The sequence below is a fragment of the Leuciscus leuciscus genome (assembly GCF_965113295.1).
Source record: "Leuciscus leuciscus genome assembly, chromosome: 1".
In the NCBI taxonomy this organism is placed as follows: domain Eukaryota; kingdom Metazoa; phylum Chordata; class Actinopteri; order Cypriniformes; family Leuciscidae; genus Leuciscus; species Leuciscus leuciscus.
In genome coordinates this window covers 57,785,027-57,809,974 of record NC_138725.1, presented here as the reverse complement: position 1 = coordinate 57,809,974, position 24,948 = coordinate 57,785,027, and the positions used below count along the sequence as shown (strand labels likewise).

The following is a 24,948-nucleotide window of genomic DNA, read 5'->3' as shown; positions in this document are numbered from 1 at the left end:
CCCTGTCTGTGAAACCAGCCCAAAGTCATTATTATGAGAAACGAAGTTATTATTACGAGAAAGTTTCTTGTTGCTATGAGAAAATAGGTCATTATAAGAAGGTTTTGTGGTATTGTGTGAAATTAGTCATTATTATGAGAATTTAAGCCATTATTGAGAAAGTTTCTCATTATTTTGAGAAAACGGGGCCGTTTATACAACTCCTTTTTTTGTATCGTTGTCGTGTAATCACCCTGAGTCATTGTCATGAGAACGTTTCTTGTTATTATGAGAAGCTACAGTAAGTCATTGTTATGGGAAACCAAGTCATTATTATGAGAAAGTGTTTTTATGAAAAACTAAGTCATTATTTCGAGAAAGTTTCTCATTATGAGATTTTTTTAGTAATAATGTATTTTTGCCCATTTCCACAGTTGTGAAAATATGATTTTGTAAGTCATAATAATGAGAAACATTCTCGTAATAATGACTTAGCATATCATAATAATCAGAAACAGTCATTATTAAGACATCATTACACGAATGTGGTTGCAATAATGCTTGAGATGTTTTTGATATTTCTGTAAATCCAAGATTTGTAATCTCATCTGAACAAATGTTATTTTTAGGAGGCACACACTGAAACAACAACAACAACAAACAATATTCTCAAAATTAACCAGAATTAATTTATTGAAAAAAGTTGTATAAAAGACAAAATCAGTTCAAAACTTCAAACATGAACATCTTACATTTCTGTGGGGTGGTAAAATAGTCTCTAAAATTCTCTTTATTACAGTTTTCTTTAATATTAATCATGCCCTTGCTAGTTCATTTAAATAACATCCCATTATATATTTTTTTCTAAACAACGATAAAACGATCCATTCACCAGTTACTTTCAGGCTAAAGTTTGTGACATTATTCCAAGCTGTATAATTTTAAGCTTCATGTGTAACCATAATCAAAAGGCTTGGATGACCAACTCTATGCATACATATCTGACTGCCCTATCTCACCCCACTTCATACAATGTTGATTTTGATGAAACGATTCGTTTGAAAACACACCAAAATCAGAATGTTACACAACCACTAGCGGTTCACTCAGCGGTTCGCCATGACGCACAATAGCCAGTGTCCGTACTGACTGAGAGCGGTTTAGAGGTTTTCACACAGTCTTTCTCGTAATCTCTTTCATTCGTCTCTTCTCAGCACTGCCAAAGATTAGCACATTTCCTGCAGGAATAACACAAAGATGATGTCTTGCTTTCCTCATATTTATCCTATTATGCAAGCACCATTAAGGCAGTTGAACAGACTGAGCAGAAATGTTGTACAACAGCATATATATATATATATATATATGAATACATAAAATCAGAGAACAAAGGATAATGTTGTGATAATGTCAACATTTACCATGTTTCATCCGAAGGTGCTTTAGAAGGGCCGACGTTGTGTACTCTTTGCGACCACGAGATATGACGGCCCTGCACATAATGCACACTGCTTTGCTACAATCGCCTTCTTTTAGAGAGAAATACTTCCATACAGGGCTTGATTTGGCGATTGTCCTCTTTTGCATTTCACAGCATTTACTGCTACAGTATGCCCTGTTGGTGCATAGTATGTTGTGATATGAAACGTGATTAGCATCGTAAGATGAACTGCTATGCTGGGATACTGCGGGAGGAGCTTCACCGCTAGTGTACGTTGGCTGGTTCGGGTGTTGTGCTCTGTAGGGGTCCGATGTCCCTAAAGGCAAGTCTGGACTGCGTGGAGACCAGCTCTGATATACATCTTCAGTGCTCCCCATTGCATCGCCTGAACACAAGTTAGAGTTCATGAATTCAACTTTGATTTTAGCTGGGAAATGACAGTCTGTCATCTCATCCTCAACTGGATTTGTGCTCTGTTCGGTGTGATCAGCGCACATGTGTGAGCCCTCATTGTTGCTGGCTTCTGACGGCAAAGCTACAGCTTCCCGGTAAGCGTCGGCAGAGTATTCAGGCTTTTCCGGTTTTATTAGCGGATGTTGTTCGCCATGTCTCTGGCATCGGTCCTGATGGATCTCTTCAAAGGGTTCTGGCTCCTCATTGCTGGAGATCCATCCAGGCTGCACAGGGGAGATGGGCTGATAAGACTGCACAGGAGCTAAAAAATATAACATAAAATGATCACATTTAAGATCCATGTGAACCTGTAATGTGACTACAGCTCCAATAACCTATCCATATTTTATTAAACACACCTTGATAACGTTAGATTTAAAGATCCACAGATGTTGGTCCTGTGTTTATTCATTTCAAATTAAGAAGGGTAGCTGGGACAGAATTTATTAAAGTGCCGCTCGTCACCTATTTAATAGCCAATAGGCTTTAAGGTCACAAAACAGAAGTATCAACAGATCTTTTCTTCCATATTGGGGCGTGCATCTGAGTGTAACGGATTATTGAAAAAGAAAAGGCACTTAGTTCTATTCATTGGATTTTGAGATGTGGACATTGCGCTCAAAAACGGAGAAGAACGTGAGCTTGCAGTTGTGAGGGTTTAACCAGAGCAAAGAGCGAAGTCTGGCATTTTACCAGAAGATTGATTTATAATATTCTGAGTAAAAAGTAAATAAAAAATGCATGGATGAATTATTTTCAATAATTTCATTATTCAAATAGATAGGAAAAAGATAGTGTCGGTTTAATGTTGATTTCAAATTGTTTCACAGCAGTGAACCATAATTTGTTACTAGTTATTGCTGTGTCAGAGGCTGGGGAGAAGAGATTTATATTCTGGAAAGCATTTAATTGGACGCATCCACAAGTGCACAGTGATTGATTAATATTTTTGGTCAGTTTTTTGGAAGGATGATAAGATCCATTTTTAATACAAATGTTTAATAAAAGATAAGTTGTTAACTTTCACTAGCATGTCGCAAAACTCAATTTTTATTTGATGGGTGTTTAACTCTATAGCAGTTTTATAATAAGTCACGTTATATATATTTACACACACACAGAGATAGATAGATAGATAGATAGATAGATAGATAGATAGATAGATAGATAGATAGATAGATAGGCTATATGCATAAAAGTCCATGTTTATTCACACATCCTCCAATACCATGTAAGTTAATCAAAAATTATCTTGTGGCTACGAATCAAAGATGCGTGATCACAACCAAAGCATGCGCACAAAATGACAACAACAAAAACTACACTCCATGGACTCCAGATCCAGTTATAGACAGAGAGAGAGAGATTAACTCTTTTAAACATAATGGAAACACATTCACCATGATATTGTAGTTTAATAGTTTACGCGTCATACCAGCATGTGCGCGTTCACTGAAACACCCTGAGTCTCGTAACATTTGTTTCAGTCGCTCGTTTTCGCTCCTGACTCGCTCCGTTTCCTCCTCATACTCCCGAACCGTCCTGCCGACTGTAAAGAGGATCTCCTTCACAGCAGCCATCAAGCGCTCGGTCATGAAAGTATTCAGGCGATCAAGTTTAGTCATTTTACTATATTTAGATCGCTGTATTTAAATGATCAATACAGACAATACAGGTACCGATAACGAGCGCGTGAAAGTTCCCCCTTTAAAATCAAACCACCAACACGTAAGGCTGGTTGCTGTGCTAACAGAAGTGTCTCTAGCACCCTTCACAGGACAGGAGGAGGGAGTACAGCTTTAACTGTTAACTGTTTAATGTCGTCATTCATATTATTTACACCAATGAGCAAAAACATTATGAGCACACGTTGTCTAATATGCTGTTGGTCCTCAGCGTGCTGCCAAAACAGCACTGACCCACCAAGGCATGGACTCTATAAGACCCCTGAAGGTGTCCTGTGGTATCAGACACCAAGACATTAGCAGCAGATCTTTCAAGTCCTGTAGGTTGCGAGGTGAAGCTGCCATGGATCAAACTTGTTAGTCCAGCACAGTCACATCCCACAGATGCTCAATTGGATTAAGGTCTGGGACATTTGGAGGCCAGGACAACACATTGAACTCTTCATCATGTTCCTCAAACCATTCCTGAACAATGTGTACATGCAATGTGGCAGGGTGCATCATCCTGGAAGCACTTCCACCTGGGAGCACCACTTTTGGGATAAATGTTGTCTCAGAACAAGACCAAACCTGACATAAGTCAACATTTATCACATTGCATTTTAAGTGAAAGTATGGATACTGAGCAAAAAGTCAAAGTATCTAGACAAACGAGTGAAAATACAATTTGCTAAATGTGCCTAAATATACAAAAGTTAAAAAATAAAAATAAAAACTTTTGAAGAATAACATTTAACACAAGTTAATAAAGCAACCTGATTAATCACGATATTCAGAGGTTTTTACAGAAAACAATATTATGAAACTAGCGATTTTTAAAACATCAGATTCAGCAGTTGCTGATTTTATAGTTGTTTATAGACTGCCATTACCTTTTAAAAGTTTGGGGTCAGTGCAATTTTTTTTATAAACATTAAAATATTTAATAACAACTGATCAAAAGTGATAGCAAAGACATGTATAAAATATAAATTGTATTCATCAATGTATTCTGAAAAAAATGCATCACTGTTTCCACAAACTTATTAACATAGATGATAATAAATGTTTCTTGAGGACCAAGATGATTAGAATGATTTCTGAAGGACTTTGTGACACTGAAGTGGAGAACACAATATAACTTTTACTGTATTTTTGATCAAATAAATGCAGCCTCGGCAAGCATGAGAGACTTCTTTTTTTAAACATTAAAAACTCTTATCAACCCCAATCTTTTGAACGGTAGTGTATAATAATGAACAATTAAACAGTTTCTCAAGATATAATTCATTATGTCTAGTGTCTCAACTTTGGAATGAGACATTTATGAGCTTGTATTGTAAGCAAAACCTCATAAGTTGCATCAGTATGAGAGATATGTTTCCCCACGCAAAACAAACAAAAACAATACACCCTAAGATTTCTCTAACCTTTGTTTTTATTCTCAATACAGGCAACATCACTGTAATACATATTTACAAAACAAATAAAACAAATGTGTTGAAAAAAAAAAAAAGGAACACATGGGGTGCTTCTCATTTCTTATTTGTGCATCCTCGTTTCCTTTCCTTGTGTCCTTTCCTCACGTCTCAGCTCCACCCCCCGTAGGATGCGAGGGAAGGCTGCAAGGAAAAGACGCGAGGACGGAGGAATCAAATGTAACTTTTTTTTAAACATTGGAATACTTGATCACTCAAGCGTCACTTCATCGTGTCATCAGCTGCGCTCAAAGGATCTGCCCTTATGTTGTTGAAGTTTGTTTATTTAAGAAATTCATAATAAATAATAATAAAGCAAGATACCCTGTTGAAATATGTGAGATGTGTGGCTTATATAAACTGCAAAGGTAAAGTATAAATTAAAATGATTGTGACCGATGTGAAGGGGGAGGAGAATTTAGACGTGCGTCACGTTTAAGTCGATAAAACTCTTCCGCATAGGATCCACCTGTGTGTCCTCGCTCATGACTCCTCAGGAAGCCTCCTAACTCCTCGATCCTCGACTCCTCGCGGTGCAATTAGAGAATTGAGATGTCCTTCAAGATGGCTGAGCTCGATCGGTTTCCGGGTCATAGGATGGAGGACGGAGGAGAGAGGAGACGAGGAGGGATATTGAAAAGCACCCTAAGATGTAAACGATGCTTCCCAGTGAAACCCTCTCGCTTCTGTGTCTGAAACAAAAGCATATTCAGTCAGGTAAAAAAATAAAAAAAAGGTTATAAACTTCAAAGACTGAACAAAATATACTTTGGGTTGCTGCAATTTTAGGCATTTAAAGACCTTTTTAAGACCTGAAGATATAAAAAATGAATACTGTACTCTAAGGGTCCGTGATATTTACAGAAATTATCTATATTTTCATGAATTTTGACAATAACGATAATTAGATGATATTTTGCTGAGTGTGTCTGGTTTAGGCCTGTCGTGGACAGCTGACTCTTGAAGATTTTAAAATCTTATTTTGTACTGTGGTCCATTTACAGCAGTGACATAAATTAACTTCTCCATTAAGGGGCCATATTTGCCCCCTTAAATTGCTTTCCAGGGGCATTTTTACCTTTGTAAAAGGCACATTTTCTAACCTTATTAGAGGTTAATTTATTCAACAGCTAATTCATTCAAATGCATTCAAACGCTGATTCATTCAGGAACCAAGCAAGTGACTGTGTCTGTCTTAAGGGCGTGTGTCCACCAAAGTGTTTTTCCCCGAGGCTGTCATGAGGGTGGACTCAGGTCCCTTCTTCTGAACAGACTGGCACGCAGCCTCCTCCTGTGGGCACAGGAAAACCTCCGCTCAATATGTGCTTTACATTTGCCAGGCTCAATTAAACCTGGAGCAGATATTCCATCCCGGAACGGACCGCCCCCAGGGGAATGGAGACTTCACCTCCTGCATTTTCGGCTAGTCGGAAGTGGATCTCTTCGCGTCAGTAGTTCTGCTCCCTCAGGTCATCAGCCGAATCAGGGTGGACATGCTCCCACGGCTAGGCATTTTCAGCTGGCTAAAACGCTTTGGTGGACACTCTGCCTAATGACTAAGTCATTAAATCATTCATTCATTAATGAAGCACTGCTATCTATTGTCCCACAACGGTTCAGCTGGGGTTTCATTTGGAATTTTCCGTTAGAATTGGAGGCATTCTAACTCCAAAGAACTAACTGCAATAGGCTACATCACAGTGAATAATACATGCACTCTTAATGCATGTTTTTGTTTGTTTTTTGCGAAATGAGTGACATAGCAGATCGTTAAAACTCAAAACACCATGTTTTACAGACTATTTTTACACACCCTCCCACACGCACCTCTGTTGAGGAGTGCAAAATGTCACAAACGTAAACAAGACAACGTAACAATGTTGATTTGCCAATAAGCCTCAACGGCTATATTTTTCAATCAGATTTAAGACAATCTCAAAATGTAATGCCTGGCAGAAAAAAATATATACATATTTAAGACATTTTAATGACCTTAAAATCAGGAGATTCAAATGTCTTTTTTTTTATGACCCAGAGGAACCCTGTTATGCTTGGGACTTTTGATGCTCTTTATGCATGTTTCATGACAAGCAGAAACTTTACCTTGCTTTGTGGCCGTAACCTTTCCCTCAGTGTCATCATTAACAGCATCCTTTGGACTCTTTGCTGATGGCTGTCAAAAAAAAAAAAAAATTCATTCTGTTCTCTAATAAGAATAAAGATCTATTTAAGAAAAAAATTATAATAATCACTTTACCTCCAGGCTAGCTTCTTCATCCTTCACCGACGTCTCTCCACCTTGGATTCTTCTCTTTGGCCTTTTCAGTTTTTGCTGGTCTGTGCTAGTTAACGTGTCCCCTTGAAGACAAAAAAACAAAACAAAAAAACATGCAAATTTCTCATTTTGATGAATTACATAAAACCAGGTTTCTGCAGGTTTTATGAAGGCAAATAACATGCAAGAAATAATTTGAAGGGAACACAATATGTTCTCTAAATATAAATGTAAAGGGAGAAACAATGGCCCTCATTTATGAAACGAACGCATGACAAAACTGGGCGTACAGTCATTTTCACGCAAAACGGTGGCTACGATCAAATCTTTTTTGAGTTAGCGTGAACTTGCGTACAGCATAGTAATGGCGGACAACCGTTAAGAGAGCATTTTGACTGGAATGAAAACATTTGAAGCCAGTAAGCTACATATTCATCATTTAAAAATGTGTTGCCAATGGTGAAATATTCTATTGACAGTGTGTCATTTAGCTTATCCATAACATTAATAAAGTATTTATTTTATTAAATAGTTATATAATAATTTAATTGATCAATTATGAAGCTAATGGGTGTATTTTGTGTAAGATCAATTTCTCTTTCATGAGATTACTTCTCTCTTCTTGGCCATGTTACATTTTTCCATGTTGTAAACTCTAGGGACGAGGCTTCTAAAATGTGAATTTATATAGGTGTGATATTTAAATTACGATTGTTTTCAGCCGCCACATTTATCAATGTCCGATCATTCGTAGGATGGGATTGGTGGTATACGAATGTTTCATGAACCACACATGAACCCTGTCATGAGATGATTTCTGCTCTCAGATCTGCGCTTGTTTCTATGTTAGATTGATAAATGAAGCCCAATGAGTTGTATTATTCATTTTACAAAAGTAATAGCTTCAATCACTCGGCTCCCAACCACTAGAACATAGCAATAACTTTCACTGTACCTTCTGATCACACCGCAAAAAAAGTGATGTTGTTGCTCAGTGTTTTTGTCTTGTTTTTAGTGCAAATGTCAAAAGATTCTTAAATTAAGTGAGTTTGATTGAAACAAGAACAACATCTGCCAATGGACAAAGTGAAGTTTTCATTACTCATTGACAGATATTTGTTCTTGTTTTAAGCATAAACTTTATTAATTTTGTTTAACTGTACATTTTACATTTGCATCTCAAGTAAATGTATCTTGATTTAAAGATGTTTAGAAATTAGTATTTGAAAACAGGACAAAAATACGGTGAAAGACATACATTTTTTTGCAATTCATGCAACATTTAAAGCCATAACTTTATGAATTTAAAGCCTGGGACACACCAAGCCGACTTCAAAGAACTAGCGACGAAAACCGACGATGTTGTCGCATTGCGTCGGCTGCATCTGGACCAAAATGCTGCGCTTGAACACAGCACAGACTACAGCCAACAGCAAACTAGCATATGAGTACTGCGCCTCAGTGTAAGAAATTAACTGTTATATATCAGCAGGTATCAGTAGTCTATATTCATCATTCAAACAGAGAAACAGAAACAAGGATATACGAGATATACGAAACGAAAAACAAAGCAGCAATTGCTTACCATTTTGAATATCAGCTATGTTGATAGTTTTCTTTATTTTAAGCAGCTCATGTTGTTATGAAAATATTCACAATTCCACTCTCACCGATGGCCCTGATGCCGATTGAACAAGCTGAATCGTGCAAACTGGCTTCATTTGTTATGTCAATCAAATTCAGTTCTTTATTATTAGCAAATTTAAGTTTGTAACTATACGCCGATGTGTGGCGCACACCGCAAAAACTAGCCCGACAGACGCTCGCCAATGGCCCGACGTTGGACGACAACCGACCGTCGGCTTGGTGCGTCCCGGCCTTAGGACTTTCTGCTCTGATTTAAGTCCTTTTTAAAGGCCTTGACTTGTGTTAGGGTGAATTAAGACTTCTTTTCAGAAACCCTGATAAAAGTCAAATAAAAATTTAGTAACTATCAAAACAACAACTAATAAATTCACCATGGTATGCAAATGTGTGCTTTAAAAGGCGATACTTCTGGATGAATCCCATATTGCAGTGATGACACCAGAATGGCCTCTCACCTGTATGAAAATTAAAAAATAGAGGCATAAGAATGACCCTGGTTCTTGTCTGTGACTAGCTTGCTTTGAGTTGCAATATTATAATATGCGTGTTAAAAAGGGTTTTGCACACTGACCTGTGTGAGTGTATTCATGTCTGCGCAGCGTGTAGGAGGTGCAGAAAGTTGCCCTACAGTGCTGGCAGACATGTATTTTTGAATTGGGCCTCTCTCCTTCACCCAGCAAGTCATAATCCATGATCAGTGACTGTACAATTAAAAGGAAAAAAAACAGAAAACCACAGCTTAACCTTTGTTCATCAAAAGTACTGTTATAGACATTTCATTCACAATACATTAACATTCAGACAAGAGGAAGAAGATTTCAGAATATGCACTTTGACATTTGCTGTAGTTTGACATTTTCCAACTTATAAATAACCTTTTACATGCCTAGGACATTTAATAACCATTTACATGCGTCTGCGTTGTAAGAATATACAGGGAGACTTCAGATAAACGCTGACCCGTTAGCTAACGTTTGTTCATTGAAATTAGATGGCACAGTGGCTTCATTTGTTATGTCAATCAAATTCAGTTCTTTATTATTAGCAAATTTAAGTTTGTAACTATATCGTGAATGGCATCTCAACTAGCACTGGGGTAGAATGGGGTAGAATGTGTCAGAGTGGACACGCATTGTCTACGCTGGGTGTAGTTGCGCCTAGGGGTCGACCGATTAATCGGCCGGACGATTAATCGGACGATTTTTTGATTTTTTTTATATAATCGGCATCGGCCAATATCCAGTATATCAAGCCGATTATTAGGCGGGCGCATCTGTGGGCAGCCTAGTGTTGTTGTTGTTGTGGAACACGTGTTCGACGCACGCTGCGCCTAGAGTCATTCTCCAGCAGAGTGAGCAGACCTCATCCAGTGCCTAAGGAAGGAGCTAAGTTCCTTGGAGAAAACTCCTTTATATTTAATTAAAACCTTTTGATATGTTACTGCCAACTTCGAGAAAAAATATGAATAGGCGACATGACGTTCGGCTACTTTGGATATTGATAGCGTAGTTGAGGTTGCATAGCACAGCAAAAGGGTTACTATCATGTCACAATAAGTAAGCAAGAATTTTGCAATTACAGACAGAGAATCTGATACTTTTTTATTTTTTCTGTTTTGTGTCTTATATTTGAGAGGGTTGTCACTCAATGCAGAGAAATAAGTAATAAAAAAGTGACCAACTTTAGGTTAGTGAAGGACTGTCTTTGCTTTGCTAGCGTCGTCGCTAGGGTTGGGTAGCTACAGACAGACCCGGCGCTAATACGGCACTGGTGCCTTAACGACCGTTATTTACCGGACAGAATATCAATACGGATTTCTGTGCTTCATTTCGGTGCTACTGTTATGCCTGTGCTTCTCTTGGATGCTCTGAAAACGGACGTTAGAATCGTGACGCTAGACAGCAGTTAACTTTAGCATACTGTTAGCTAGTAGCTGGATTAAACACGGTTAAAATGCTGGCCAAACAGTGTAATGTGTGACTGTATTTCACTGTAGACTAGGGGTGGAACGGTACATGTATTCGTATTGAACCGAAACGGTACGGGCGTCACGGTTCGGTGTATAAATTAATAAATAAAACTCGCGTGCAAATTAATTCATGTAATGCGGAACTACTGTTAGATACGCGGGTTCTTTGGGGACACCTAATCTGTAGCTCCGCCTTAGCTCTGAAGCAAGCTGCGATGTAAAGATTGCAATGCTGGAATATGGTGTGTGTGTGTGTGTGTGTGTGAGAGAGAGAGAGAGAGAGAGGGAGACTCGGGAGAGGGAGAGAGGGGCGCGGGCGCGATCGAAAAGTCGCGTGTGTTTAAAGTCGCAAAGTGTTTACTTATATATTTGTGTGTGTGTGTGTGTGTGTGTGTGTGGCACGGATGCGATCGAACAGTGGAAACATAAAAACATACTCCGTCATTTTGTTTATACAAGACATCATTCAAACTGCAAAGTGTTTAAGTTACTGTTAATTAAAATTAAGGAAAACAAATATACGAATCTGAAATGTAGCAAATTATTTTTCAATTCATTCAGGTACAATTACCAAACATATCTCAAGGTCACAACAAGTGCAGATTGGTCAAGTGTTCAATAAATGTTTTTGTTGAGAAATCTTGTCTATCTTAAGTAGCCTAATTATTTGTGTTACATTTTATCTTTCAAATAGAGGTAAAAAACAAGCACGTAATCGGCCAAAATAAATCGGCAGCATTAATCGGCCATCGGCCGACCCGGATTTCAAAAGATCGGCATCGGCCTGAAAAAACCCATATCGGTCGACCTCTTGCGCCTGGTCGTATTTTTAGTTGGTGCAACAGGTGTAAATATTTATCGGAAGGCTGGACGTAGCTAAGCCCAGCGCAGAGCTTGCACCCAACTTTTTTATGTCCAGCTGGTGCAACCAGCCCCTGAATTTTTTTTTTACACACCAGTATTAAACAAAACAAAAAAAGTGAGTATGTAAATATGTGAACAACTGTAAAGAGATTTAAAATATCCTTCAATGTAAAGAATCTAATAATAGGGAGTCCTGAAGAACAAAGTTCAGAATGCCACATTTAACAATGATATTTACCTCATTTTGGACACGTGAGCGCCTCTTCCTCTTCCTTCGTGTTCCATAGGTTTGGGTTTTCACGCTGTCATTGGACACAGTTTGGTTGCAGTGAGGTGGACTGAAATCATCACATGGATTTCTGAGAACGTCATTTTCTGTCATTGTCCTTTCTTGAGCAACATCATATATTGGGATACTTATTTCTTCATTCTTGCAGCCTGTTGATTCTTGACCAGGGCTTGGAGTTGAAAAATTATCCGACTTAAAATCATAGCTGACTTCATATTCATGAGAACGTTTGAATTGTAATTTAGCACCCTCTGTCTGCCCATCATTTCTAACCTCCTTATTTGGACTTGAGACATCTGTTTGCCCAACACTGCATGTGACATCTTGACGGGAAGAACTTTCTTGTTCATTATACAAATTTAGCTGCTCTGATTCATAGGTGGTATTTAGGCAATAAAAACCTGATGGTTCTAGTTCAGCATCAATCTCTTCTGGACTCCATAGGGAAGTAAGTGTGGGAGTTGAAGGAATGGGCCCAGCATCGGGAGGAATTTCACCGCAGTTATCTTCAGCTCTGTCAACTGATTTGCCCTTGCACTGCTCTAAATGAGTAGCAAAAGACTTCTTGCTAAATAACCCTAAACAATAGATGCAATAAACACTATCATCAAATGAGCAGTCTGAAGCAAACATCCTAAATGGTTTTGAATCTTGTTTATTACTTTGAACAACATTTGAGTCGTGTAGAACATTTCCCTTAGTTTGAAGGTGGTTCAAGAGATGTTCCCTTTCTTGTGAGTTCTTGTCAAAGGTAAGAGCTTTTGCCACCTCTGGCTCATTAGGATGAACTGACTGAAGATGATCCATCATTCTATAGTGTGGTTGCTTGCAGTAACAGCAGTGATGTATCTTCAATAAGTCATCCGTGGAACTGCTTTGGCATTCAGGACCCTGTTGTTGCAAAGAAGCTATAATTAATAAAAGCATAAAAAGAGCATAATAAATTCAATTAATTAAATCAGTCAAAATGCTTTGCATGGTCAGTTTTTGCATATTAGCACTCAAGATCTGCACTTTTTTTTCACCTAACATATCAACAAAAACTTGCATTGCGAAATCAAAACAAAACACTATTCAATAAAAAAAAGCAAACAACCTGAGAATGAGAACTTGGACAACTTTTCTTTGACTTCTTTTAGACGGCTGATCTGGGAGTCTTGTTTGATGGCTCATCTGGTAGTCTTCCTCGTTGTACTAAATGAAGATAATTATTTCAACACACTGGCAAGGATCTAGAACAGGTGGACTTTAGGATTGTGCATCAATGTCATTTTGAGCTTTGCTGCTGTCAGAGACAAGAGGCCTCTCCACTTTTGGATAATTGGTTTTTGAGGCAGGATTCCAGCAAGAGTCAAGATTGGGAGGCTTGAGGGTTCCAGATCACAAATCTTCTGTGCTGGGCTGTTACTAGAACTGGGGGACTTGTGTCTAGAGTATGGTTGTCCTTTGCTTCACATTTCCAAGGGTTTGGAATAGTGATAGCCTGTATCTGAGATATTAGATAAAAGGCTCTAAAAGTCTGGAGACGCTGATCACGTCTGAAGCTGGACTTGCCAATTCTGCATCAACAGCTTCCAGGGTTTTGCAGGAGGCAGCTGGGTTCCTGTTGTGCTTAAACATCAGAGCATGTTCTCGAAATTAGTTCCATCGATTTTGCCAATTCGGGCAAAAAAAAATGCAGTGAACAACATCTGCATTGCAATCCATTTTAGAGTCTCTAGGTTGCTTGATTTTCTTTTTAACTGTGAAACTATTCAATAACTTTGAGTAAGTTTGAGAGCAATCCAAATTCTTCAGAACTTTTCACAAATAACAAACATTTTGAACAGAAGGTTCATTCTTCCCTGAGATGTCAGTTGAAGCATCCAGAACAGATTCTGACATCTGACATTAAGAAACTTATTTAAGAAAACAGTATATCATTAATTATAAATTCAGATTTCTCTGTTCATGTATTTACATATCGCTTTAAATTTCCACAGATTGATTAACAACAGATTTACTTTTGAGTCCATGTTGTACTTTTCAATCTGCTATTATTGCATACCTGGTTGCTCACACAGTATCTTATTTTTTGTCTCATCGCCACTGACAATCTCCATCTCTAGCAGTTCCCTGTCATCATTGACTTCTGATTTCGGTGCATGACCAGAAAATACCATATTAGATGTTTGACATGATTTATTCTCCATTGAACTCATGGAGTCGTCCTCTGTTTGTCTGATGGTACTAGAAGCCATCTGGTCTCTGGTGAGTGGGTCAGTTGAGATACTCTGATCATTTCTTTCACTTGTTACAACCTCAATATCAGTATGTTTTGAGGCACTGTCAATAGATTCGTCATGCACACAAGTGGACTCATCAGTATTGATGGATTCAATTGCATCGGGAACTGGAAAAATTAAGTCGCTGGAAGGATTTTCACCAGGATTGCTGCCCACATCTGACTGTTCATTTTGAACGCTAGGCACTGAGGTAATTTTCTTTTCATCTAAACCTCTGGAAGAATTCAGCACGTCTTCATCAACATTTTCTTCACCATCTGAGAGGACAACACAAACTGATTCGGAGTCAGTTTTCTTCTGCATGTCACCAGAACTAGTTTTCTTGAACAAAGACCTTAAATCGCTAGTCTGTGGCATTACAGTTAATTTCATAGTAGAAATGTTATTACAATCACACTTCGAATCACACTTCATTCTTCCACATTCAGATTGAGCATGTTCAGCAGCAGGTCTTGCGTTTGTCTGGTCTAGTTCATCATCAATTATGATCAGCGGCAGCTGGTTTATGGCTGTTTTCTCGGAAACACCAGAAAAATAGCAGTCATCGTCCTCTTCTTGTTGACACTCTGTGTTTTTTCCCTCAGAGGATTCAACGGCCAGTGGGCCCCCAAAGTTATCAACCTCTACTTCTGATTGAGAATCATGCTGTGGAGATGCAACCACTATAGGGACTTCCCTTTGCTTGAATTTAGTCATAATCGGTTCTAGAACAATCCTTGGCTGTAAATTGAATTGGCTCAAGATATCTCTGAATAGTTCAGGTTTGGTTCTTTGATTATTCTTATTGCAGGTGGTAGGCTTCTCAATAGCTGTCTGAGGTAGAAGGCCGAGGCTGCCAGTATGGCCCTCCATTCCAGTGGTCTCAGTACTGCTTGCGAGAGCTCCAGACACTGCACGTGTTGTACTGCTGCTCAGATGTGCAGATTCGTCCTCATTCCCTGTTTCTTCACCCACGGATTCTTCAGACTTGTCACTGTTGTTCTCCGGAGTCTGTATTGAGGGAAATCGACAATCAACCAATTTCATAATGATTTGAACAACAGCTCTTTGGGTCAACATGACCAAGGATTCATTGCACAAACAATTCCTCTTTTTCCTTGAAGAAATAAAACTGGAAGAATCAATCGGTCAAAATGATTATCGCATAGTCTCTCCTACCTCCTCATTTTGGAATTTAGGGAGTTGGCCCCTTTTCAAGTCTCCATAAAAACGTTTCTTGCGTTGCCGATAGGAGTATGGTTTCTCGCCACAATGAATCTGCATATGCATCAAAAGCCGCATCTCCCAAGCAAAAACTTTGCCACAAAATGGGCAGGGTAGTGGCCCTTGACCTCTGGTTTTGTCTTTCTGTAACTCTTTGTTTGGGGATCCTTGAGGTTTCTGCTGAAGGGGTACGAAAAAAAATAAAATAATGTAATACATATTTGTGCAGGGGCTAATCTATGTAATGAGTGGCTTCACCAAAATGTATTTCTAAAATAGGAAAATAAGTAAAAGCTCCTTCAGAAAGACATTATTAGCCTTGAAGGTGCTTATTAGGTTCCTGAATTTTCTGATTGTCTTCTGGTTGATTTAAAGTAATTTAAAACTATGAAAATGTAAAGACGGATGTGGATCATTCTTCAGGTTTTTGTAAGACACATACCGTATTTGGGTTGAGATTACTTGTTGATGTCGTATCAAGCCTCTCTTTCTTCTCCTCCTCCCCCAATCTCATTCCTGCTTGTTCCATAAGCTTATCTTCCCCTAGATATTGCTCTCTTTTCCTTTTCTTTTCATCCGGCAACCTACGTCCCAGGTGTGTCTTTGAGTGCTTCTTTAACCTCTTTTCCAGAACAAACTCTTTGCCACATACTTTGCACGGAAACATCCTCTTCAGTTTTGTAGCACTTGATGTTTCTCTGTCAGAGTCTGAAGTGTCTTTATTTGATTGCTCAGGAGCGCACTTAGTGCCCCTTTTAGGAAGATCTGCACTTTGTTCTGTAGTGATTTGCGGTACATCAACAACCAGGTTAGATTCATCACTTGATGGACTTTTTTTATCGCTGACCTTTTTTGATTCTTCATGTTTTTGTTTCAACTCCTTAGTGACTTCCTGTGTCTCAGTTGTGCGCTTGCGCAATTTCTTTTCAACCAATAAAAAAGGAGTCTGGGTTATTATACAAAAAAAAAACCTCAAAAATTATCAGTGTCTCAGCAAGTATTCAGTAACATTTTCATATTCAATTACAAATCTAAAAAAAACCAACCTGGTGGTAACCAGAAACAACCAGATAGGACTCATCACTTGATTGACTTGGTTTTGCGTTGACCTTTGATTCTTTATTCCTTTTTTTCGACTCCTTAGTGACTCCCTGTTTTACAGTTGTGCCATTACGCAATTGCTTTTCAATCAGTACAAAGGAGTTTGGGTTATTATGTAGAAATAAAAGCTAAACAATTATCAGTGTCTTAAAAAGTATATAATAACATCTATCTATTTAATTACAAATCTGAAAACCAACCTGGTAGTAAGGCTGTTGTGATTTTGTCAGGTTATTGTCAAGGAAGATCCCAAACTGACGACGCCTCCTGTCTAGATTCCGGTGTTGAGAGCGAATGTGCGGCTTCAGCCATCCTTCACGGATAAACACTTTATCACAATGTGGGCAGGCGAACGTTTTCTTCAGCTCTTGCAAATTCTGTACTTCTGTAGTTTTAGGTACTGCCTCCATATTTTCTTCTTTAGATGGCTAAGAGAAATACAAATATCAAAAATTAATAGGAAAACATGAATTGAAATTATCACATATCCAGATCAAAATTATGCATTGTGTAAGCAGGTACCTCACTCTGGATGGGCATCTTAAGAGTTTTGCGTAATAAAGCCCTTTCAGCCTTATGGGACTTCATGTGGAAACGCAACCTGGTTGCCAAAGCGAAGACTTTGTCACACTTTGGACAATGGAGCTCACTTTTGCCAATAACTTTGGCCTTCTTCACTGCATCATTTTTTCTTTGCTTCTGAAAGAAATGCAAGTCCAATTGACAATGAGAGAAGCAAGGAAAGAGATATGCAATGAGCTCCAAGTGTAATAAGCCCTGGATGTGAAAGTGAATGAATAATGTCTGTATGTTTTACAGAAGTCATACAAAGTCACAGCATATTTATACATTGTCATTAACAGTGAACTTGAAAGTATCATGCACTGACACTGACACCAAAATGTCATAGCATTTCAATGAAAAATATATTAGTGTTGTAAACCACCAAACCAACCACAGAAATGACTCAAATGACCGAAAAACAATTCATTTCAAACTAATTTTATTAAAATCACTGCATTTCAACAGCACTGTTTATATACACAAATGGTAGATAATTAAAAAAAGGTTGTGATTTTCTTTTTTGTATATACAGGTAAAAAAGTTTGTGATTTTCTATTTTTATTATATACATATTTACAAATTTCCATTTGATGGTTCTTCTGGTATCAAGACCTTCATTACTTTACTTTCTTCTTCTGGTATCAAGACCTTCATTACTTTACTTTCTTCTTCTGCAACGTGTTCTTCTGGCTCAAAATGCTCCAATTTAATCTGAGTTGTATTGATCAGCATATTGACTGGTCGGCTGAACCCTTTCGCCTCTAAATAGGCTTGTCGGTGGTTTATTCTAAGATGAGACCACAAATTAGAGGTGTTCTTCTGAGAAGCCTTGCTGGACCCCTGGCTAACTCTGGCTGCACATTGATGGCAGAAGACTTCACCATATGCATCTTTTGAGAAGTAGTCCCAAACTTTGCTAAAACAGCGGTGTGGTGCACATGTCACCTGTGAATCAATGAGAAAAACATGCGTAAGCTTTGAGTTACACTTTAGCTGTGATACTTGTTTGCATTAAATATATTATAAAACATACTGAATGCCTTCAGTTGTAGAAATGGCTTTAATGACTTAAATGCAGGGGTTAAAGCAGACATACAAAATGAAAATTATCCAAACATTTAATAATAATAATTGACTTGATAGTATCAAGAATTTAATAATAAAAGTATCCAACAGTATGTTCTTCAGCTCACTGGTAATACTACAGTAGTCAACATTTGAAGCAGATCAAACAAGTTAAATCAAAGTTGTCCTAAGACAAGAACGGGTATTGTTCAAAATTCATGTATAACTTTGATGAAAGGTTTTGATCCACTTCAAATGTTGACTACTGTAGTTTTAATGGTTTATAGCCAGGGTATTCAACCAGGGGTCCCTCAGGATACACCATTTAATTATTTTTTTATTTTTTTACATTCCATAACTATTTTCTCATTGCATGATTTAAAAATCTGTCATTGATAAACAGCAGTTGAATAAAATGCTATATATTACAACTATAATCAATAGTGCTTGATCCATCTTATCGCTAAAATCTACTGCTATAACCAGTCAATGTTGTCAGATAAATGTAACTAATGTTATACTTTTAGTCCCTGTTCATTTCTATAGAGTGCAAATGGCAGATTGCCTTGTAATGATAAACCTCCCTCAGCATTTCCTTCTTGCAATGTAGTAGATGACTAGCAATGTAGTACTATCAGCTGTTAAATTTGGTACAATTACAGTACATTTTCCTTGTTCTTCAATTCAGCTTTTGATAAACCCATAATCCACTCTTCAAGCTTGTTCCATAAAATACATTATCTGGCAGAAAAATTTACATGATTACTTAGCTATAGCTGATATGATTGTTATGCACAAAGGCTGCAATCAGTTTGATCCCAAATCAAATAACTTCAAGTAACTTAGCAGTCGCAGACATTTGTTCGTAAGAACTGCGTGTTTCGAGCAACACACCAGCTCTTGTTTTCATAACTTTCAATTCTGACCTCAAACTCACCGTTTAAACTGCATCCGCTTCAGTAGTTGCTTTCTTGTTCTCTTCGTAGATTGGCTGTAGCTGTACAAACGTGTTCAGTTCATCCTAAGATAAGTACTTACTATCTTAGAATTCATTGAACTACTATAGAGAGGTCATTTTTCATACACTTTGGTGCCAATTAGTTAACGATAAAATTGATGAACTTCTCACGTATAAAAGGCAAAAACGTATATATTGGCCAGAGCCAGACCAATTAATAGACTACTATTTGCTTATTTTGAGATAACAGGTATCGGCCAGTAACCATGAAGTGCTTATCCCCCACAAATTGTACTGACTGCTTTGTGTAAATGGTTAGTAAATAAAGTCTATTAAAGTTTACAATTGTTTTGTGAATGGAGTAAATGTTGTCTAAAACAAGTTTTCTGCTCATTTCATCAAGCTCTTTTCATCAAGGACATTTGTTATCATTGAATATCAGCCAACCTACTTTCTAGGTATCAGCATCGGCCATTAAAAAACCCATCTTGGTCAACCAATACTTCAAAAATGTGTGGTGTGAGATCTCTAGCTGTGCCCGTTTTATAATTTTTTTGCCTCTTATTGTATCAAATAACATTATACAGCAGTTTTAAATTTCAGTGATCAGTCACACAATGTTTACAAAGCCCAAATCTGTCCCACACATCACCCCAAATATTCAGAATAGTGGTTGATGATAGCTTTTTCAATGACTGATTTATTTTCCTCTATTTCTTTACATCCTTGATAGGGCTTATGTGTGAAGGAAAGAAAAAAAATCCATGTACTCATATCTACAAACACTATTTCTTACACTAGAGAACATGAAGTGCAATACCTTGGGTGGTTTCATCTTCACATCCATCATCTCATCGGGAAGGTTTACAAGAGCTTTGCCTGTGTGGGTCTTCATGTGCATGGCTAACTGACAGGGCCGAGCGAAAACCCGATCAGGGCAATGAGGGCAATGACACCGCATCTGGTTTGCTCCACCATTTTTCTTGCTTCGATGATGCACAGGGGCAGTGGTTCTGTTTTCTGGATCGTTATCACTGCTGTGGTCGCTCTCAGTAGACTGGTTGGCTGGCTCTTCTTGGTCTGGTGCAGTAACTGCTAGCCGTTTGGGTGATGCGCTACTCCTGTTGGTCTGCTCAGAGCAATCCGACAGATCATCCACTATTCCTCTTGATAGCTGTGCGTGAGAGAAAAACAACACTAACATTAAGCATGCATTAATTAGTCCTCCCATATTGTACTATGTGACTAATCTACCATATTAGTACCTCTTCAATTTACAATGAAATAACTTAATTTTTTAGTTTTCTGTATATTGAGATATTGAAAAATTCTATATTAAATGAAAATTCCATACTATTTTGTCAAAATGAGTTAAAAATAAAACACTAAAAACTCAAATGAACTAAATGATTTGGGCATCACAACAAACACAGTATAATTCATTTTTGTATTTGCTAAAGTTAAATGTAACAGGTGTTATTAAATTCATTTTTTTATTCAAGCATTAGAGGAGAAAAGGTAATCTACAGTAAAATGTAAATATTGGGGACATGAGCATGCCATGTACAATTAAATATACAATGTCAGCTCATATGGATAATAATAAAATGCTTATAATATCGGCTAACCAATATGGTCCTGTTACATTGTGCCCTTACTCTAGTGAATTTTAAATGCCATTTGCAAGATATTTTACTACTTAAAACGACATATTTCAAAGTGAATAAGTATGTTCAATGAGACAAAAAATGAAAAAGGTAAAAAGAGTAAATTCTGTCACGTTGACTTCAATTACCATGCTGATGTTTACCTGAGAAAGGGCTTGCTGTTTCTTCTTTTTCTTATTGTCACCGTAGAAGAACGCCTTGCGCCGGCGGTACTTGTACGGCCTCTCGGTGGAATGGATCCGCATGTGAATCAGCAGCCTCTGTTCCTTTCCAAAGACTTTACCACAGTCTGGACAGGCGAAGGACATCCTCTGCCTTCTGTTGTACCCTCTCCAGTGCATGACCCTGGTGGTACCTGAAGTTGGATCAAAGTCCAGAGGGGCCATGTAACTTTGGGCAGAGTCCCAAGTCATACCGTCAGCCAGGCCATAGGAAATACCAGTGCTTGTCCCGGCAACGTCAGATCCCTGGTCAACGCTTTGAGGTAATGTGGTTGCGCTGTACAGGGGGTGATCAGCAGTCTCAGTTTTGACTACAAGTGCTTCTGACTCTTGTCCACATCCAAAGTTGACAGCACACTCATCTTGTGGGGATGGATTGGACTCGTCTGGGATGGAAAGCGTAATGGGTTCTGATGGGCCTGGGAATTTAAAGAAACCAAACAGCAACCATTTGATGAGATCAATTGCGATTTATGTAGGTGAAATGTGCTGATGTAAACCTAAAGGAAATGCAAAATATATTTAGTTTTTGACTGGAGATGTTTTTTCCAGTGGACTCTACAGGGGGTCTCTCTGTTCTGCGCGCCCCCTCAACGTGTTGGAGCGGAAACAACAGGCATGCATTACACATGTGTGTTTACTTCGGCCTAATGCAGCTGCGAGCAATCATATGGATCTGATGGCAAATATTTACACTTCCTGTATAATGATCATGCATTGCTGTGGAAGAATAGAAGCTGAATGCACGCAGATGATCTCACCGAGGAGCACAAAACTGTGTAGCAACTAGCAACCATACATGTCTCCGCCCCCAAAGTTTTCATCACATTTTGCTATCAGTCTTTCGCTATATTTTTCGTTAAAAACTACATTAATCCCGGTGTCGTCCTACCTGGCCAGTCCGCTTGATTAGCCCCTTCCATCCATCGGAGCCTCCGTCTCAGAATCTCGTTTTCTTTCCGTGCCCGGATCGTCTCCTCCTCGTACTCCAGCACCGTCCCGCCGACCATCTCCATGATCTGCTCCACCGCGGCCATCAGACGCTCGTTCAGCGCGCGGTGCAGAAGCTGCAGTTTCGTCATTGTTGCTGTTTTATCTTTGCAATTCAGCAGCAAAGAGAAACCACCGAAACGGCTAACTATCCCCGTTGCATGAACACAGTTTGCCTTTCGCCTCCTGTAATCGCAAAGAAAAAAAGGCAGCCTGAAACAACTGACTGCCACCTACCGCACAGGAGAAATGCTACCGTTCGGCTGCAGAGCAATGAGCAAAAGTCGTTATGCAAATGATTAGGGGGAGGGGCGCAAACCTGGCCGACAGGAAGTCAACACAAACCCGTTGTAATTTAAACGTTGTTCTTTTTATATACAAGAATAAGCACGTTTTCAAACATTTAAGTATTGACATAAGTATTCTGTGGCCAAACTGGGTCAACAATTCAAGTTGGGTGGAGGTCAGGGGGTTTCAAACTGGGGCATCAAGGGGTGCAAGGGGCTCCACGAATGAGTTCAGAAATGTTGTAAATAATAATAATAATAATAATGAGATTAATGGCTCTTTAGTCTATATTTTATATTTCTCTTCAGGTTTATACATCTATGGTCGGTATAAAATAAATAAATATACAATTTCACCTTAATAGAAAGTAAGAATGAAAATAATTTTCCAGATTGAACGTACATTATATTTCTAGCATTTTTTTTTTTTTTTTTACTACATACATTTATATATATATATATATATATATATATATATATATATATATATATATACACACACACTACCGTTCAAAAGTTTGGGGTCAGTAAGATTTTTAATGTTTTTAAAAGAAGTATCTTCTGCTCACCAAGGCTGCATTTATTTGATTAAAAATACAAAGAAAAACAGTGATATTGTGAAATATTATTCCAATTTAAAACAGCTGTTTTCTATGTGAATATACAGTAAAGTGTAATTTATTCCTGTGATCAAAGCTGAATTTTCAGCATCATTACTCCAGTCTTCAGTGTCACATGATCCTTCAGAAATCATTCTAATATGATGATTTGATGCTCAAGAAACATTCATTATTATCAATGTTGAAAACAGTCGTGTACAATTTTTTTTCAAAATTCTTTGATGTATAGAAAGTTCAAAAGAACAGCATTTATCTGAAATCTAAAGCTTTTGTAATATTAAACACTACCGTTCAAAAGTTTGGGGTCAGTAAGAATTTTATTTGTATTTTTTGAGGAAATAAATAAAATAAATCAATACTTTTATTCATCAAGGATGAGTTAAACTGATAAAAAGTTACAGTAAAGACATTTATAATGTTAGAAAATATTCTATTTTAAATAAATGCTGTTCTTTTGAACTTTCTATTCATCAAAGAATTTTGAAAAAAATCTGTACACAACTGTTTTCAACATTGATAATAATGAATGTTTCTTGAGCATCAAATCATCATATTAGAATGATTTCTGAAGGATCATGTGACACTGAAGACTGGAGTAATGATGCTGAAAATTCAGCTTTGATCACAGGAATAAATTACAGTTTAAAATATATTAAAATAGAAAACAGTAATTTTAAATTGTCATAATATTTCACAATATTACAGTTTTTTATCAAATAAATGCAGCCTTGGTGAGCAGAAGATACTTTTAAAAACATTAATAATCTTACTGACCCCAAACTTTTGAACGGTAGTGTATATATATATATAGAGAGAGAGAGAGAGAGTTAAGAAATGGGTCCCTCACAAAGAAAATATATATTTCACTCCATCGCATCAAAGGTTTGAAAGCCTCTAATCAACACTACAGTTCTATTGCAATTATTTTTCCATAGCGATTAGTTTTGGGCGGTACTGAAAATTCATTCTGTATTTTTCTTTCTTTGTCTTTTTTTCTTAATCTACATTTTACCAAAAAATATTTTAAAAACTGTTTTGTTTAAAAGTATTTTATATAATTGAGCTAGCTGTGTTGGTGATGCCACTGCGTGAGATGAACCTCCACAGATTATCTTCACAATTAATTTTAAAAAAATTAAAAAAAAAATTCCATATTATATTCCTTAAAATTTGTAGGAAGAGAGCCTTAGTGGGGTCCCATCATCACAGGACCCAACCCAAGACAACTTATGAAGGTTTTCACTCCCGATGACAGCCCTGCAAAAATGAACCATCATGGTAAGTAAACAGTCTCGGTAGTAACTGGATTTATCGTTGCTGCTTTAAACCTGAGGTAACTTGGTATTAGTCACTACTGCAGTCAAAATATTTTTTACAGAAATATTCTGAAAGCTTCTTGCACCGCTTGAAGAACATTAATTTAATACAGTTTAACAATAGTGACAATTACTCTAGTAACTATGGTATCTACATGGTTAACTGTTTACATGAAATTTACATTGGTGGACCATTTGCATAAATTATTTAATTTGTGCAAAATTATGGAAGATAAACTCATTGAGCCTGGGAGAAATCTGAGGTATAGCCAACTACACAGGGACAGAAAGACAGGACAATGAAAGATGAATTGAAGAAACAATACAAATAGAGTACCAATAAAAACTGAAGACACGAACATACAAAGAAAAAACAAGGCTAAATGCAGTAGCTAGACAATTATAGGACATTTATGACATAATTACGGCATAATTATTAAAATAATCATTATAAATGCATTTCTTGCAGTGTTAGTAACTGGTGATTCAGTGCTTGAACTGACATGTTTAAATAAAACAATATGTGCTAAATGACATGTAATATATTTCCAAGATAAGGCATCATTAACAGCATCCCTAGTTATGCACACATACAGTATCCTCACAATGGCC

At 37.6% G+C, this 24,948-nt stretch overlaps 3 protein-coding genes across 5 annotated transcripts; all 3 read right to left on the bottom strand.

Annotated features, from left to right (window-relative positions):
- Positions 1-654: 654 nt before the first annotated feature.
- On the bottom strand, positions 655-3,621 carry LOC309496909 (uncharacterized protein). The gene is made up of 3 exons (XM_082167098.1): positions 3,309-3,621; positions 1,401-2,135; positions 655-1,217 (listed from the first exon to the last, which is right to left on the bottom strand). The coding sequence occupies exons 1-3, from the start codon at positions 3,496-3,498 to the stop codon at positions 1,150-1,152; spliced, it is 993 nt and encodes a 330-aa protein (XP_082023224.1). The 5' UTR covers positions 3,499-3,621; the 3' UTR covers positions 655-1,149.
- A 1,336-nt stretch (positions 3,622-4,957) lies between these two features.
- Positions 4,958-12,869, bottom strand: LOC309494746 (uncharacterized protein; the record flags this gene model as incomplete). Its single annotated transcript, XM_082164157.1, has 6 exons — positions 4,958-5,707; positions 7,119-7,188; positions 7,273-7,373; positions 9,309-9,392; positions 9,509-9,638; positions 12,009-12,869. The coding sequence occupies 6 exons, from the start codon at positions 12,867-12,869 to the stop codon at positions 5,661-5,663; spliced, it is 1,293 nt and encodes a 430-aa protein (XP_082020283.1). The 3' UTR covers positions 4,958-5,660.
- Positions 12,870-13,216: 347 nt separating this feature from the next.
- On the bottom strand, positions 13,217-22,361 carry LOC309494722 (uncharacterized protein). Of its 3 annotated transcripts, none has more exons than XM_082164133.1 (9): positions 22,016-22,361; positions 21,046-21,542; positions 20,056-20,409; positions 17,171-17,347; positions 16,849-17,076; positions 16,594-16,728; positions 15,990-16,469; positions 15,503-15,727; positions 13,217-15,334 (listed from the first exon to the last, which is right to left on the bottom strand). In XM_082164133.1, exons 1-9 carry the CDS (start codon positions 22,203-22,205, stop codon positions 14,096-14,098), a joined length of 3,525 nt encoding a protein of 1,174 aa, XP_082020259.1. In that variant the 5' UTR covers positions 22,206-22,361; the 3' UTR covers positions 13,217-14,095. The 3 variants fall into 3 exon arrangements, with proteins under 3 accessions (XP_082020259.1, XP_082020260.1, XP_082020261.1); XM_082164134.1 differs by having other exon boundaries at positions 15,503-15,724; XM_082164135.1 differs by having other exon boundaries at positions 16,594-16,698.
- Positions 22,362-24,948: the final 2,587 nt, after the last annotated feature.

Bases quoted from the DNA above. Each gene is read 5' to 3' on its own strand.
- LOC309496909 (XM_082167098.1), bottom strand. From the start codon at position 3,498: ATGACTAAACTTGATCGCCTGAATACTTTCATGACCGAGCGCTTGATG. The intron at 2,136-3,308 runs GTATGACGCGTA...TATATTTTTTAG, and splicing joins CAGTGAACGCGCACATGCTG to CTCCTGTGCAGTCTTATCAG. The intron at 1,218-1,400 runs GTAAATGTTGAC...TTATTCCTGCAG, and splicing joins GCACCTTCGGATGAAACATG to GAAATGTGCTAATCTTTGGC.
- LOC309494722 (XM_082164133.1), bottom strand. From the start codon at position 22,205: ATGACGAAACTGCAGCTTCTGCACCGCGCGCTGAACGAGCGTCTGATG. The intron at 21,543-22,015 runs GTAGGACGACAC...TTAAATTCCCAG, and splicing joins TAATCAAGCGGACTGGCCAG to GCCCATCAGAACCCATTACG. The intron at 15,728-15,989 runs GTATGTGTCTTA...GTACCCCTTCAG, and splicing joins GTAATCTCAACCCAAATACG to CAGAAACCTCAAGGATCCCC.